Below are 17,118 nucleotides of genomic sequence, written 5' to 3' on the forward strand. Positions count from 1 at the left end.
CAAACAAACAACCTCCCCCCTCCCAGAGGGACAGCCTACATCCTCTTCTTCGGACATCCCAAACAGGAAAGTAAGATCATAATTTTAGATGCACGTTAGGGCCACATGGATGCCCGGAGACCATCTGAATCCGGTCTCCTTGTTTTATGCTAGAGGCTCAAAAGGGTAAAATGAATTAATGAATTTTTTTTTTTTTTGGTCAAATGAATTCTTACCTCGATGTGATAGTTAATACTTTTTTAGAAATTCACATTCTTCAAAGATTTACCCTCAAATACTTAGGGAAGCAGGGAGGCAGAGAGAAAGGGATACAGTGTGCATACAAATGGGCTCAGGCACGGCTTCCGTGGGGCCCTGGGCAAGCCACTGAACTCTGAGCCTTGATTGCTTTATCTGGAAAGTGGGAATGGTACTACAGGCTTCTGGGAGGACTGAGATAATATGAACCAGTATCTAACAAAGCACTTGGCAGCTGCCCTTAGCTGAATTTCATCCTACTGTGGTGATTGTCAAGGAAATAGATAAGGTATTTTTGACCTATTTCATAACAATGAGGAAGCTAAGAGGCTGAAAGAATGGGATGCTTCTGCAGGAGCTGCTCCTTCTCAAAAAGTTCCCACCATATTTGAGAACACAGGGAAGAAGAAAGGCCCCTCCCTCCAGTAAGCACACCCATATTTCTGAAGGCATTAGGCCAAGGACTTGGGGTAATTTTTCTGGGCAGCTAAAATTCTCATACCACTGGGAGTTTGCATAAGCTTTGGGGACTTAGGTCCTCTCTGACCCAGAGACCATATTTCAACTCAGATACTGTCTGTGTCCTCAAATGGATGACTCTCCTGATAAACGATGAAGGAATCCTACCCCTTCACCCCACAAACTTTGCTTTCTCATGTCTTGATTCTTTGTTAGGAAAAAATTAACTGTTCCCACCGGTTCTTCTCTTGGTTTCATGTTCCTTTCTTGTTTCTTTTAATTAATAAGCAGATACCTGGGGGGTGGGGGTGCCTGGATGGTGTCCAACTCTTAGTTTTGTCTCAGGGTCGTGATCTCAGGATCATGAGACTGAGTCCTGAGTCAGGCTCCGCACGCAGCAGGGAGTCTGCATAAGATTCTCTTCCTCTCCCTCTGCCTCTCCCCTCTGTGCTCGCTCTAAAATAAATAAATAAACCTTAAAAAAAAATAGACACTCCCAACTGAATCAATTGATTTCTGAATTCTGTTATGGGCTGAACTGTGCGTCCTCCCACTCCATAAATTCAGATGTTGAAGCCCTAATGTCCAAGAACCTTAGAATACCACATTATTTGGAAATAGGGTTGTTGCAGAGATAATTATTGTTAAGGTGGGGTCATCCTGGAGTATACTCCAGTATAACTGGTGCCCTTATACAAGGGGGACATTTGGACACAGGCACACAGGAGAACATTGCAAGGAGATGAAGGCAGAGTGAGCCGATGCGTCTATAAATTAAGGAATACCAAAGATCTCCAGAAAACGACCAGAAGCTAGGAGAGATGCTTGGAGCTGACTCTCCCTCACAGTCCTCAGAAGGAACTGCCCTGCCCACACCTTGACCTTGGACTTCTCACCTTCAGAACTGTGAGACACTGGATTGTTATTGGAGCTGATTCATGGTACTTCGTTGCAGCAGCCCCAGCAAAGTAAAGCCAATGGCAACTACTTCTTTCTGGAAATAAAGCCTGTCTCATCTTATTAGTCTTGTCCCAGGACTGCTGTGGACTGAGCACTTGGCCCCCTCTCTCTTACACCCCCCTTCTCACAACAGCTTCCATGGGGCTCTGCTTCACTATCACTTAAGCAGACTTGGTGCTCTCTGTACAGTGAGGTCCCAAAGTTTGCCTCTAAACTCCAGTCCAGAAAGCAGTTAGCACCATGCTGGGGTGGGGAATGGGGGTCAGGGGAGGGGCAGACAGCACCAGCACCATCCAAGGTCACATCACTCACCTCTGGCCTCCCCTAATCAGATGGCAATCATAGCCTGAGAGATGATAACACAGATTGTCTTTGTTTTTCAGCCTTATTCAACTCCCTTATAAGGAAAAACTATGCCCCTTGAAGTCTTGCAGATCAGAGTGGCTATTACAAATGAATCTGAGCTTGCAGATGAGAAACTGATGTCATATTCCCTTGTCAGAAAATAAAAGTGGAAAGCGTAAGAAATGAAATATTCTTGCTCTCTCTCTCACACACACACACATACACACACATCACCTATAAATACAAATTCTTTTCCACTAGATTGTACCTCCTTTTATGGATGTGTATTCACAAGAATAGATATATTGGTTTCTGTCCCCTGGGGTAATGATGATAAATATGCCAAGGTCAGTAGCTTCATCAGCCATTGAGACTGCTCACTCTGGCCCCAGCAGATAATCATTTACCTGGTGGGACTAGTCGCCTGTACTTCAATTCATGCCTCATGGCGTGGCTGAAATGTTTCTTATCTCACAAAAACACTTGTCTTATTGTGTCTTTCTGGTACAGAAAGAAACTCATAAATTATTGCCGTGCCTTGGATTTTTCAAAAAGTCTTGGTCATGATTCTGTGGGGAAAGAAGTTACTAAAGGATGGAGAGAAGGTGGAAAGTCACCAGCGTGTGTACAACAATATTCTGCTCCATATCCTAGAAAGTAGAAACTCAGGTTTTGGTAGATCCAAAACATCTGTGATGACAAATTCCTCCTATTGTGACTCCTTTTCTAGTAGGACTAAGACTTAATTAAAAAAAAAATTAGACTAACATTTATTGAGAACCTACTATGTGAAAGCACCATGCTAGATGATAGGATTACCATCATAAGTAATACATAATGTGGAGGCCGAGAAAAACCAAGGCCTTTCCACCTCAAGTTTAGCATTAGCACAAGTACAGCCATCTTAGGCCCCTGTGAATAAGAGCTGAACTTTATAGGAAAAACTGCAGAATGGATCCCATATCAGAAAGACAACAGAACTCAGAATTGCCCTAGGCAGAGAATCCCATATCAGAAAGACAACAGAGCCCATGCCCGTGGTAGAAAGTCCCATATTAGAATGAGAACAGAGCTCAATGCCCTTGAAAGCCCCATATCAGAATGTAAACAGAACTTGAGAAATTCCTCCACCCCTTCTGAAAATCCCCTAGACCAGCCTATAAAAAACCCAACTGTAACCCACTTCGGGGTCCAAGTCCCTGCTCCACTGTGTTGGGTATACTTGGACCCAAGCTCGAGCTTGCTAATAAACCCTCGTGCGCTTGCATCGGTGTCGGCTCCTTGGTGGTTTCTCGGATTTGCAATCTTGGGCAAAACAATAATTCCAGATTTCGTCTCAGCAACATGAAATCTATTACTAATAATAAAAAAAGAAATCTATAAATAGTACACAAGGGGAAAAGTAAGTTAAAATTCCCAAATGTTCACTTTTTGAGAACTGTATTCCTATAATAAAGAAAGAAAAAGTAGAGTCATATAATACCCCCATCTTATATCAGTTCCCCACTGTTGCTATATAAATGTATATTTGGGGGGATCCCTGGGTGGCGCAGCGGTTTAGCACCTGCCTTTGGCCCAGGGCGCGATCCTGGAGACCCGGGATCGAATCCCACGTAGGGTTCCCGATGCATGGAGCCTGCTTATCCCTCTGCCTATGTCTCTGCCTCTCTCTCTCTCTCTCTCTCTCTCTGTGTGACTATCATAAATAAATAAAAATTTAAAAAAATTTAAAAAAATTATAAATGTATATTTGGGTAGAATTATAGCTATTAAATGACTTGCCCCACTACACAAGTGTGTATCACTATTGAACAGTGTCTAGCATGTGTGTCTTGGTGGGAAAAGGTTGAGTAGCTGCCCAGCAGCATTCATCAATAAGTAGGTAGCCAGGACTCAACTCTATGCTAGCCAGGCCCTGTGGAAACACAAAAAGAAATATAAGATGCAGGGCGCCTGGGTGGTTCAGTGGTTGAGTGTCTGCCTTTGGCTCAGGGTGTAATCCTGGGGTCCTAGGATCGAGTCCAGCATCACGCTGCCCACAGGGAGCCTGCTTCTCCCTCTGCCTATGTCTCTGCCTCTCTCTGTCTCTCATGAATAAATAAATACAATAAAAAAGAAAGAAAGAGAGAGAGAGAAGAAAGAAAGAAAAGAAAGAAAGAAAGAAAGAAAGAAAGAAGAAAGAAAGAAAGAAGAAAGAAATACAAGATGGGATTCTTGTCCTTAGGGAACTTACAAACCAGTAGAAAGGACTGACCCCATAACACACAACAGTGACCCATCCATGTCAAGACAGAGTGAAGCATTTTTGTCTATGAGATGGGCTGTATGTCTCTCATTAAATATTTAAGGACAAATGGATTTTGCCCTTGATGTATTACACGGATTGAGAAAAATCAGCCAAAGATAAAGGCCAAACTAGAGATGATTTTTTAAGTGTTGTATTAGGGGGAAAAAAGAAATACAAGAACCATGCCTTGATGTTTTATCAGTTGTCATGTGTACACATAAGGCAGCACAGGGTCAGGATGGACAGCGTTGGCTCTGGAGCCAGCCAGTCTGGCTTCAAACCAGACTCAGGATTCTTGATCAAAGTCCATAACTTCTCTATGTCTCAGTTTCCCTATCTCTCATGGAGGGATAGTAACAGTACCTACCTCAGAGCATTATTATGAGGACTGAAGGAATGAGTGTGAGGAATGCTCTTAAAATAGAGCCTGACACAAAATACATGCTTGTAAGAATCTGTTCAATTACTGTTCAATACTTTGTATCCCCAAATAGTTAATACTTGAATCTTACACGCTCACTTTATGTAATAGTCCACTTTAAGTCTTCACATAAATGAAATAATACATACATAAAGCCAAGATTAAAGTCTCAAATACAGCATCTCCTTCCTGTCCATTGTTTCATGGTGTCAGTCAATAATACTTTTGATGTAGGCAATACGAAAATTAACTATTTTTATTTTCTGTGTGACAGTGTGCTATATTTTGTCTAGCTAAAATTTTGAGATCTCAGGAGCCTGGGTGGCTCAGTTGGTTAAGTGTCTGCCTTCGGTTCAGGTCATAATCCCGGAGTCCTGGGATCAAGCCCCACATCAGGCTCCCTGCTCAGCTGGGAGTCTGCTTCTCCCTCTCCCTCTGCCTGCCGCTCCCCCTGCTTGTGCTCCCGCTGTCTCTGACAAATAAATAAATAAAATATTATAAAAAATAAAATGATAAATAAAATTTTGAGATCTGGTGATTATTATACAGTACTGGATTTGCATAATCCTTGCCAGGAAAGAGGCATCATCACAAAACACAAATCCTAGTGTCAAGCATTGCTTGTGCTGCTCCTTTTCTCCAATATGACTTCAGACTGAGCATTTGTTTACAGTTCAATGTGTACAATAGAAAGTCATTGCCTTTTATAAGATAAGGTTCCTTTGTAAACAAACGCAGTACAAAGATGTCTAATTGGGAATTCCTGATACCATGATTGGTGATGTTCTCAAGCCGATGTGAAGACCCCCAAACACAGAGCTTTGAAAAGTACTCCATTCTGTACTCTCCTCCCTTGAACTCTTTCAGACATCTAAATGTAACCCAATTCATGGAGCTATTCATTACAAAAGGAGTCTCACACTGATTTTATTTAGAAAAGGGTCCTTATTTTTTACACCATGTAGGAGAGGAAAGAGTTAAGTAAAAAGAAAATTTATCACTAGGTGTTAATTTGCATATATATTAGCATAAACTCTTACACAAATTTAACTTAAGAACATCTATGTGTGCAAAATCTCCAAAAACAGTTCATTGAATCAAGAAAACTTCTTACTTACTATGCATAACAAATGCTTCTGAAAATAAATAATTCTAAAAATTAAGGTTAAACATACTATTTGACAAATAGATGTATTTGTGACTTAACAAAACTTGCAAAGCAAAAAAAGCACACAAAAGAAATCACCTATTGTTTAAAGATAAAGCAATCAATAAAACTAGACTCAGAGATGACCAAGATGTTGAAATTATTAGAAAGGGGCTCTAATTCAATTTGAATTAATATATTAAAAGATGTAATGGAAAGCTACAGAACATGGATGAACAGATGCAGAATTTCAACAGAGAGCTACACATGTTTTTAAAAAGAATCAAAAGAAATGCTAAAAAAAAATATCAGAGATGAAGAATTCCTTAGAGGGCTAATTAGCAGATGGAACCAGTTGGAAAAAGACCAGTAAATATAAAGATAGGTCAATAGAAGTCATCCAAGCTGAATTACAAAGATTTTTAAAATGTCAAAGAAAAAGAACTAGGGAATACCCAAGAGCTGTATGGGAGATATCAAATGGTCTAACATTCACATAATTAGCTTTTTATTATTAAAAACCTGTACTTAAAAAAAAGAAAATCAAAGGAAATGGAAAGAGAGAGAGCATAACAACATGACAACTAAGTGCAATGCATGATTCTACATTGAATCAGGGGAGAATAGCTTTTGAAAGGGTATTATTGGGACAGTTGCTATATTTTAAATATGGATTATGGATTAGAGAATAGCATGTTATTGGTGTCAATTTTTTTCTCGATAACCATACTATGGTTATTTAAGAGAATGTCCTTGTTCTTAGGAAATACAGCTGAAGTATTTAAGGGTAAAGAAACATGATACATGCAGTTTACTCTCAAGTAGTTGAGAGAAAATAAGCAAATAGAGCAAAATATTCACTATTAGTAGAGCTGGTTGAAGTGTATACAGAAATTTTCTGAAATAGTCTTGCAACCTTTTTAAAGTTGAAAATTATGTTATTTTATGTATCTATTTTTATTTATTTGACAGAGAGAGAGAGTGTGTGTGTGTGTGCGTGTGTGTGCATGCACAAGCAGGGGGAGGAGCAGAGGGAGAGGGAGAAGCAGGTTCCCCACTGAGCAGGGATCCTGACTTCAGCTGGATCCAGGATCAAGACCTGAGCTGAAGTCAGATGCTCAACTAGCTCAGCCACCCAGGTGCCCCTATGTTATTTTTTAAAAATATTTGTTATCTCGTTTTGGGTTTCTTTCCTTTTGTTCTATCATGACAATGTACTCTTTAATCTCCATCCCCTATTTCACCCATCCCCCCCACTAGTAACCATCAGTTTGTTCTCTATAGTTAAGAGTCTGTCTCTTGGTTTGTCTCTCTCTCTTTTCTTTCCCTTGCTCATTTGTCTTGTTTCTTAAATTCCACATGAGTAAAATCATACGATATTTGTCTCTCTCTCACTGACTTGTTTTACTCAGCATAATACTCTCTAGCTCCCTCCATGTTGCAAATGGCAAGATGTCATTCCTTTTTATGGCTTGATAATATTCCATTGTATCTATATACCACTTCTTTGTCCTTCATCTATTGATGGGAATTTGGGTTGCTTCCATAATTCAGCTATTATATATAATGCTGCAATAAACATAGGGGTGCATGTATCCCTTGGAATTAGGGGTTTTGTATTTTTTGGGTAAATGCCCAGTGGTGTGATTACTGAATCATAGGGTAGTTTTATTTTTAGTTTTTTGAGGAACCTCCATACTCTTTTCCACAGTGGCTACACCAGTTTGCATTCCCACCAACAGTGCAAGAAGGTTCCTTTTTCTCTACATCCTAGCCAACACATTGTTTCTTTGTTTTTAATTTTAGCCATTCTGGCCAGTGTGAGGAGATATATAGGTCATTGTAGTTTTGCTTTGCGTATGTCTGATGATGACCGATGTTGAGTATCTCCTCATGTGTGTGTTGGCCTTATATAAAATTAGAAGTTTTGTTTAAAGAACCAAACGAGAGAAAATAATAATGAGCGATACCAGCAAGATATAAGGAAGAACAGCCCAAGTAGAATCAAACACAAGGTAAAAACAAACAAAAAGCTGTGTGTGCAAGGTTTCAGCAATCAAAATAAAAATAGGAAAAGTATATGACCCAACAAGGTGTGTAAAGGCAGCAAGAGTACATAAATAAGAACTTCCAAGAAGCAAACTGTCTTCTCAGAGGAAGCCATGTTTTCCTTTGGCACAAAGAAGAATGCCATAGAGTTGGAGAGTCTTTCACAATTAAGGGGAAACAGAATGGGGGGTTGGGGGGGTCAGGTTTATACTTAGCCCAGGATTATACTCAGTCGAGGGATAATACTTAGCTATTTCTTCTCTGTGGAGCCCTTCCTGAGAAACGAGGAGTAGTGACTGGGCAGAGGTAAGACACCTACATGGCTATCTTTTCAATGTGTAAGTATACCCAAAGAAGAAATAGAGATGATGCACATATAGCAAGGGAACAAAAACCACTCTGAATAGCTAGAAAATATCCAACTAGAATTGTTGAAAAAATTTCCCACCACTTTCCCCTTTCACACAGGGCCAGAGCCCCCTTCACCAACAATACAACTAGGTGTGGTTATTCATTGAAAAGACAAAAGACTGGCCAAGGCTTGAAGTGAGTAATTAATTTATGGCTTTGAGAAAACAGGTGGGGTCACAGGAGGAGGATCTGGGCAGATAAAAAGCACAGTTGATCATCATTTTTTGCAGATTATGTATTTGTGAACTCTCCTACTCACCAACATTTATGTGTAAGCCCAGAATCAATACCCTGCAGTACATTCCTGGCCGTTCCAGGACACATGCAGAGCCATGGGGAGTCTGAGTTACCCCATGCATGCTCCTAGCTGAGGCTGAAGGAGGCCATGTGTCACCTTCTTGTTTCAGCTCTCCTCCTATAAACAAGTGTCCCTCTCTTAGACTGTTTAGTGCCACATTTCTTACAGTTTCTTGCTTTTTTTGTTGGTGATTTGCTATTTTAAGGAGCCCCCAAACTCTAATGCTGAAGCACCGTCTACAGTTCCTCAGTGAAGGATGGCAATGATGTGTTGTAGAAAGAAAGCTGGTGTGTGAGGTAAACTTCATTCAGGCCTGAGTTACAGGTCTGTTGGCTATGAGTTCAGTGCTAATGAATCAACAGTATCTATTAAATAAGGTGTCTTTAAACAGAAACACTCATAAAATAAAGGTTACGTATTGATCAGTTGATGGAAATGTGACCAGATGCTTGCGGGCACCCAAACCTGAATTTCTCCTCAGAGCAATGGTTCAGTATTTGTTCGTTCAGTGTTTTCTGTGATCTTCTACAGCATAACTTGTGTGAATAAGAATTGATTAACAGAAACACATTCAACTCTCAATGGTAGCTGGTGTTGAGGACAGAGTAAGGAGGAAGAGCTAGCAGTCCGAAGCTTTGGTCGGTTTGAAAAAAAAGTTAAGGGTTAGAGCCAAGAGATGCTGTTGCTTGAAATCCTGGTACATGACAATTTATGTCTTGCATCTGATGCCATTTCACAGTCCGATTATAAGCCACATTTCTGTGTCAATAAGGAATCACACCACTTGTAGCTTAAAATATCTCAAATGGTTGGAATGACATTTTTGGGTTTTCTGTCCCAAGATAAAGCAACCAGATAACAGGAAGCTACATTTCCCCCTAATTATTTCAGTGATCAATGTAAATATAATCTCCAAATACCTTAGTCTCCCATATAAAATGAAAAGTATATTGTTTGCCACATGATTGAGAAGGATGAAGTGACCTGAAATACCTAGGGGGGAAAAAAGCATTTGTTCATACAAAGTATCCCTTTAAGAAAACTAAGTCAAAGGACACTTGGGGCTGCTATCACAAAGTGAAAGGGAAGCAACACTATTTATACATCCTTAGTTCCAATCTAAAAGATGAATGAGCTTATGCCAAGAGTTTAATAAACGTAGAAAAATTTGCTCAAATACTAGTATATTCACTTTTTCTTTTTTAAAAATAATGGAAGAGGAAAACATAATAAAATAGTGGGAAGGTATTTCAAGAGCTATGCTTCCACATTAAATTATACAGGAGCCTCAACTAACCAGAACAAAGGGGGGGGGTCACTGAATCTCATTATCTTGAATTTTCTGATTGGTTAGGGCATAAGCAGAAATGCCTTGTCCGTGACATTTCTAAAAAGTCTCCTACCATTTGTTGCCCTGTGCACAAAATACTGCTACTAATAACACATCTAATATGTATTGAACATCTGCCTTGGAACTGGTGCTGTCAAATGCTTTTTCACTCATTTATTCCTCAAAATGGCACTCCGCAGTCAGGACTCTGGATTCCCATTTTAATGCGGAAACTGAGGCACAAAGAGGTCAGGTTAACGGAGCGAATGCAATCCCAGACGACTGAAATGCTTTCATCGCTTCCTTAAAATCATACTGAACTTTAGCAAATGCTATTATTCTCTGGGATGGCAAAGGTATAACACTGGGTAGAAATCTGTTTTAACCCTGGGTCATGGTCTTGATTTTTAATAAATTTTTGGCATGAGAATGCTTCACTGTCACTTATTTCCAAGTCTTAGAAGCAGATTGGGGAGTGGTTAAGCACAAACACCAGGTAATCCAGTGTCTATTTTGATGGTTTCTTAATACAGAGTAGCTGCCCACATTGCTATACTTCTGGTGAAAACTAGGTTTTTGCAAATTAGTGAAGGTGCTCTGATCACATGCCAGGTATTACCGGGCAGCATGGCGCAATGATCTGTCTTAGGAAATCAGTAACAATCCTACAGGTTGAGCTGAGGATCTGACCACATTCCAGACTGCTTCAATGGCGCTTTAACTGAACACTCCTACTTCAAAGTTTATTCTTTCTTTCTTTAGGAATCTTATCTTTTCATAAACTTTGTAATGGCAAAAATGACCTCCAGTTCAAGATAGCTCCTTCTTATTATTGACCATGAGAGTCAGAAGTCCTGATTCTTTTAAACAGCTGATGTTGGCTGAGACCCAATCATCTCGCCGTCACTGGTATTTTAACAGCATTTTCTTATCATGGCTCACCATCTGCCTTTAGAGTCATCTCATTGTTTGGGCATAAACTCTCCTAACTATTTCTGAAAAATAAAGTCCATACTGTCCCATAGAGATGCAATTAAAAACCACTGCAAGAGGACAGACAGGTTTCAAGCTTATGTTTCATTGTCATCAATGAAAACTGCTGTAGAAAAGCACAGCATATCATTATGCGAGTGTATAAGACATTTGGAAACTCCAACAATAAAACATCTCTAGTAGTAAGTGGGTTTATTGACATAACTGAACATAACAATGTATAACATTTATTCATTTCCCACCAAAGGACTTTCCAGTCGAAGTGTTTTTACATAGATTTTGCTGGGTATTTTTTTTTTTCTTTCCGTGAAGTATTTTCAGTGATGTTCTGCGGTTGAAAAGGGTGGGTGGTGGGGAGAATCAGAGGTTTTTTTTTTCCCAGACTTTCGATGGGGCTCAATATTACACCGCTGTGCAAAAGGAACAGCTAAAAGACGCCATTGCTCTACACATGAACAAAACCAGGAGCACAAGAGGGGTAAGTAAATAACCCAAGGTTGCAAATAAGAATGAGCTGCGACCCCTGCCCCATGTACTAAGATGCTCGGGATCTGACACAAGCCCTGGCAGCAAACTTAGAATGACAGCCTATTTCCTGCGGTTTATTAAGTTTTGGCCCAGATAAGACTGCCAGAGAAGCAGCTGTACTGTAAGTGGTCTGGACATTTATTCATCTGCACATAAACACAGATCCGTTCGTTTAGAGCCCTGGGTCCCTGCTCAGCTGCTGGGGCAAAGGCAGGCTCGGCTCAACGGAGGCCAAATATAAAAGGAGTGCACTGGGGTTGAAGGACCCCCAGACTACGATAGATTCCCTGAGTCATCAGGACCCTCAGGGGCTTAAGGCCCGAAACAGAAGATTCACTGTTAGCCTTTGCACCATAGCAGTAGCCTCCCTGGCACCCCACTGCCAATAAATCCATAACCACGGTGAATATAACCATGCAGATCTTCCCTGTGACTGCTTTTCTTAGACCACACACAAGATTATTAATGTAAACCAAAGCACTACACTTAGTGATAAACATGTACTTCATAAATATCAGGGGACCAAAGAGTCCCAAATAGTTGAAAACCACTGAGCAAATAAAGGAGCCTAATCCTAAATCTAAAACAAAAACATTTAAGGGAAATACTGCAATTATTAACTAAAAGATAAGATTTAGTAACATGGTAAAACACTGCATAGTGGGGGGATTAACTTGCAAAATATATAATTATTTCACAGTGAGGTTTAAGTATGCCTAACAATCTTCTGGTTTTAGTAGAAACAAACAACCGCTGATGTACACTTTTCACATTTTTCCCCATTATTTCCTCCCCTGTTTCATATAGAGTAACAACACATTAATGTGATTGAACATCACACTGTCAATTGACTATCACCTTTTGCTTCCCTGCCTTTATCACTTAACTGTGCAACTCAAGAGAAGCAGGGCACAATCAACCGCATATCACTGATAAAAACATGAGAAGTACCGCATCGCATTTTTTCCAACCTGGACACAGTGTCAGAGATGCGGTTAGGGCAACCCGGAGGCCGCTGTTCCCTACACAGTCATCCGTTGTGCACACCGTACATTCTTTTATCAAGTCTGGCACTGAAATTTCCTTTTCCACACATGGGTTTAGAAAAATAAAATTAAAAAGCCACAGGAGCAACCCTGACAGAGAAGTCTGGCACGCAGCCTTCTCCTGAGAAAGTAGGTAATCTCAGTTAACCCTAAGGTCGGCAAATGTTCTTGTGGTGTTAATGTTAAAAAAAAAAAAAAAAATACTAGTTGAACTGCTCAGCTCAACTAAAATAGTCCTTGAGTTTATTGTCAGTTTGTTAAACGTCAGAGCTCTTCACATTGTTGAAAACCAAACCAAACCAAAACAAAACAGCATGTCTAATTATTTAAACATTAAATTATCCTGAATGTTCTATTAACCAACATGAAAGAGTTCCTTGGCGAGTGTGTTAAACTTTACCACCTGTTTACAGCCTCCACCTTCTTGGCAGAGACCACCAGACCAGTGCCTCCTTTGTATAAGTTCCTTTTCCCTTAAATAGGACAAAACTCTTCTATTTCACACTGAACAAACAAACAAACAAAAATGCATGCACCCAAATCTCTTTCTGGCCATACCGGGGAGGGCAAAAGCACCCTTTTCTACCTGGCCATAGGGGGCCAGGTTCTTGCACTGCAAAGCCACAAAAGCCATATCCAAGGTCTCCATGCAGAAGAAGGCTTCCCGCCTCTGGCCCCTACCATCCATTTGTCCCCTACTCTTGGCCTTGACCGCCAAGTACCACCCATGCACTTCACGAGTGAGTACTGGAAATTGGGGGGGGGGGTGGTGGTGCCAAACCGGCTTCCCCTAGGGCCTCTCCGGCAAGTGCACAAAAGGAGAAGCTCTGATAAAATGAGATCTTCCCCTGAGGTCGGCTGAGGGGCTCCCCGGGCAATGACAGGGTCTGCACCCTGCACCCCCCTCGCCCCCCCGCCCCCCACCCCCCACCCCCTGCAGTCTCTGGAGCTAGTCAGCAAATCGCTGCAGAAGATGGTCCTCCCGCCTCAAGCTGCCCCCCGTGCCGCCGCCGCCGCTGTCCATGAAGCGGTCGCAGGGGAACTCGATGAGGTCGGCCTCGCTGAGCGCACACACGGTGGCGCGCGGCCGGTGCGACTGGAACCCGGAGAAGTCTGCAGACACGCCGGTGCCCATGGAGCGCAGCGGCCGTCGGGTGGAGTACATGTGCCTAACGTGCACGGGCGCGCCCGCCTTGCGCCTCGCCCGCAGCTTCCTGCGCAGCCAGCGCGACGCCCAGGCCGCCAGCGCCAGGAGCACCAGCAGCGCGTTGACCGCCAGCAAGACCAAGGTCAGCAGCTGGTAGTCCACGCTGCTCCGGGCCCCGGGCTCCGGCAGGGTGACCAGCCCGGCGCAGTGGTCGCGGGGCGCCACCGGGCAGACGCGGCCGCCGAGGACGCCCTCCACGCACACCAGGTAGGGGGTGTCTCCGCGCAGCTCGCGCAGCGTGGCCGAGTCGCTGCGCTCGGGCAGGTAGACGAAGCGGTGGAACTTGGGCTGCTGCCCAAAGCGGTCGAACAGCAGGCGGAAGCGCGCGCCGCCCAGCGGCGGGGGGCTGCGGTGCTGGCGCACGGCCCAGCGCACCGACGCGCTGTCGGCGCCCACCGCCTCCACCGTCAGGTTGCACAGGATGAACTTGTTGAAGTCGCAGGGGTCGGACACCAGCGGCGGCGGCGGCCCGGCCCCGCCGTCGGACGGGGCGGCGCTCTCCCGGGGCTGCGCGGCCAGGCGCTGCTTCGCCGCGCGCTGCCAGGGGTCGCCCGCGGGCGGTGGCGCAGAGGCGGGCGCGGCCGTCGGGCTGGGCTCCGCGCGGGCGGCCTCGGCGGGAGTCGGCGGGCCCCGCTCGGGCTTCTGGAGCAGGTCCAGGGGCTGGGGCGCGGGGCCCGCGGCGGCGGCGGAGGGGTCCGGCGGCTGGAGGCCCGGGCCCCGGCGGCTCAGCCTCAGAGCGCTGCGGTTGCCCAGGAGCTCCCTGGCCCCGTCCCAGGCCCCCCCGGGCAGAAACCGCCCGCGCTGCTGCGGCTGCGGCTGCGGCTGCGGCTGCCGCGGCAGCACCTCCGAGAGGCCGCCTGCAGGGGGCGCCGCCGCCTCCCCGGTGGTGGTGGGCAAGGGCCTCCCCCGGCCGTCGGCGGTCGGGGAAACTGAGGGCGAGGGATCTGCGCAGGACCCGTTCTGCAGCTGCTGGTCATCCAGGTAATCCAGGTACTTGCCCCGCAAGGCCGGGGGGTGGCGACACTGCACGAAGACGGTGAGGAGGCGGCCTTGAGAATGCCAGTCGCCCATCCAGCGCTTCAGGCCGCGCAGACGGCAGTCGCAGGTCCAGCCATTGCCGTCTAGGTCCAGCCGGTAGAGGGCCGGGCTGGCGGCGAAGATGTCCCCCGAGAGGGCGCTGAGCGCGTTGTCGCGCAGGCTGAGCTCGCGCAGCCGGCCCAGGTGGCCAAAGATAGCGGGGTGCAGGGCGGACAGCGCGTTCCCGCTAAGGTCCAGCGCCTCCAGGCTGTGCAGGGGCTCCAGCAGCGCCACGGGCAGCTGGCTCAGCCGATTCCCCTCCAGGCGCAGCTCGCGCAGGGCCTCCAAGCCCCAGAAGGCCTCCGGCGCCAGGTGTGTGAGCTGGTTGCCCCTGAGTGAGAGTAGGCCCAGCCGCGGCAGGTGCTGGAAGACGCGCGGCCCCAGGTGCTGCAGGCTGTTGGCCGAGAGGATGAGCGTGGAGAGGGAGCGCAGCGGTGCGAAGGTGGCTGCGTGGCGTAAGGAGGGCTGCAGCTCGTTGGCGGAGAGGTTGAGGAAGCGCAGTTTGCCCAGCTGGGTGAAGGCGTTCTTGCCCAGAAAGCGGATCCGGTTGGACTCCAGGTGTAGGTAGAGCAAGTTGCCCAGGGGGGCAAAGACCGCGTCCGGCAGCGCCCCCAGGGCGTTCCCGTCCAGCCGCAGCTTGACCAGACTCTCCAGGCCCTCGAAGGAGCCGCGGCTTAGGCGGCCGATCTCGTTCCCGTTGGCGTAGAGGATGCGCAGCTTGCGCAGCGGGGCCAGCGTGCCCGGGACGAGCGCCTGCAGGAGGTTGTTGCCCAGGTACAGCTCCTCCAGCCGGGAGAGCTTCTCAAAGGTCTTGGGGTGCAGGGAACGGATCTGGTTGTACTGCAGGTCCAGCCGTCTGAGCTGCCCCAGGCGGTGGAAGTCGAAGGCCGTGATGTTGGTTATGAAGTTGCCGCCGAGGCTGTAGGTGAGCACGTCCTGGGGGCTCGGCAGCGAGCTGGTCTTGGGCACGGCGCGGAGCCCCCTGTTGGTGCACAGGAGGTGCTGGGGGTGCTGGCAGTCGCAGCGCTCGGGGCACACCGGCTGGGCCCGCGGCGGGAGCGCGAGGCAGCCGCACACCACGAGTAGGAAGCGCACCGCGCGGGCAGCCTCCATCGCCGCCCGCCCTGCGTGCTTCGGCCGAAGCGTCCTCTTGGCCCGCCTGCTGCGTGTCTCCTCTGCATTCCCCTTGGCCTGGCCAGAGCCGCCGAATGGCTTCTTGCGGACTCGGCAGCGCGGTCCAGCCCCTCCTCCGCCCTTTGTCCGGTGGCCGGCCCGGGTCTCCGCAGGCGGGCTTCGCCCGGCCAAGTCAGGCGGCTCGGGGCGCTCCGGGAGCTCCGGGTGCTACTTGTTGCATTTCTGCACAAAACTGTTCCTCCGGCTGTGCGTCGGGGGGGCGGAGGGAGCGAGCCAGACCTGAGCTTTTTGTTTGCAGCTTGAGTCCGGAGAGCTGGATTCCCTGGCACGGATTCTCCCCGCCGAGCGGATTCCCCAGCTGCAGGCGGGAGCCCTTCCAAGAGCTCCTCGGGGCGCGGCTTGGCTGCGGCGCCCCGGCGGCTCGGCCCCCGCAGCCCGCGCCTCCGGGTCCCCGGACCCCGGACCCCGGTCCCGGAGCGCGGCCTCGGAGCAACAGCCGGAGGGAGGAGCCGGGGGTGCGCAGGCTGCGTCCGGAAGGGACCCAAGTCGGCGAGTGGCGGGCAAACCGGGCGGAAATTCGTTCTTCCCACACTCTGCCCCCCGGGGATGCAGGCGGAGAAAGAGGAGACGGCGGAGGGAGGACAGACCCCGACTGGGGGAGGAGGAAACGCTAAGTGGCTCCGCGTCTGGTCAGCCCGAGCCCGGGACGCCGAGTGAGAAAAGTACGGATTAGAAACAGCTGTACGGGTCGGCCCTCTCCGCCGGGCTGGGGGCGGGGGTGGATTACCGGGCTAGCAAACGGAATTTGCAGACAGAGACCTTTTTTTTTTTTTTTAATTTATTTTAGATGAGTACACCAGGCATTTCGGAGCACCAGGAGCGCCGCTCCTCTTTTTCGTTAGAAGTCACTGGCTCTTCCAGGTGTCACCTTGCGGGAAATCCAGGCAGCACGGAGCGCGCAAGCCTTTCTGCAAAAAGTTTAGGGCAGCGTTAGGTTGTCTGCAAGGAGCTGTCGGTGGACCCCTGTCGGAAGAGGCCAGGTCAGCCCCTTCTGAATGTCGCGTGTTTAGGTGTCTGACCGGGCTGCACAGGTAGCCAGGTAGGTGGCCGAGGAGAGGCATCGTCCCATTTAGGGATCTGGAACTGAGCACTCGCTTGGCCCCTGCTGTAGGTAAGCGCCTGGACAATC

The 17,118-nt window shown here is 47.0% G+C and overlaps 1 protein-coding gene across 1 annotated transcript; it reads right to left on the reverse strand.

The window, feature by feature from the left end:
* Positions 1 to 13,450: 13,450 nt before the first annotated feature.
* TRIL (TLR4 interactor with leucine rich repeats) lies at positions 13,451 to 16,213 on the reverse strand. The gene has a single exon (XM_055314843.1). The coding sequence runs from the start codon at positions 15,906 to 15,908 to the stop codon at positions 13,461 to 13,463; it is 2,448 nt and encodes an 815-aa protein (XP_055170818.1). The 5' UTR covers positions 15,909 to 16,213; the 3' UTR covers positions 13,451 to 13,460.
* Between the last annotated feature and the right edge of the window lie 905 nt (positions 16,214 to 17,118).

The sequence above is a fragment of the Nyctereutes procyonoides genome, unplaced genomic scaffold (genome assembly GCF_905146905.1).
Source record: "Nyctereutes procyonoides isolate TBG_1078 unplaced genomic scaffold, NYPRO_anot_genome, whole genome shotgun sequence".
Lineage (NCBI taxonomy): Eukaryota > Metazoa > Chordata > Mammalia > Carnivora > Canidae > Nyctereutes > Nyctereutes procyonoides.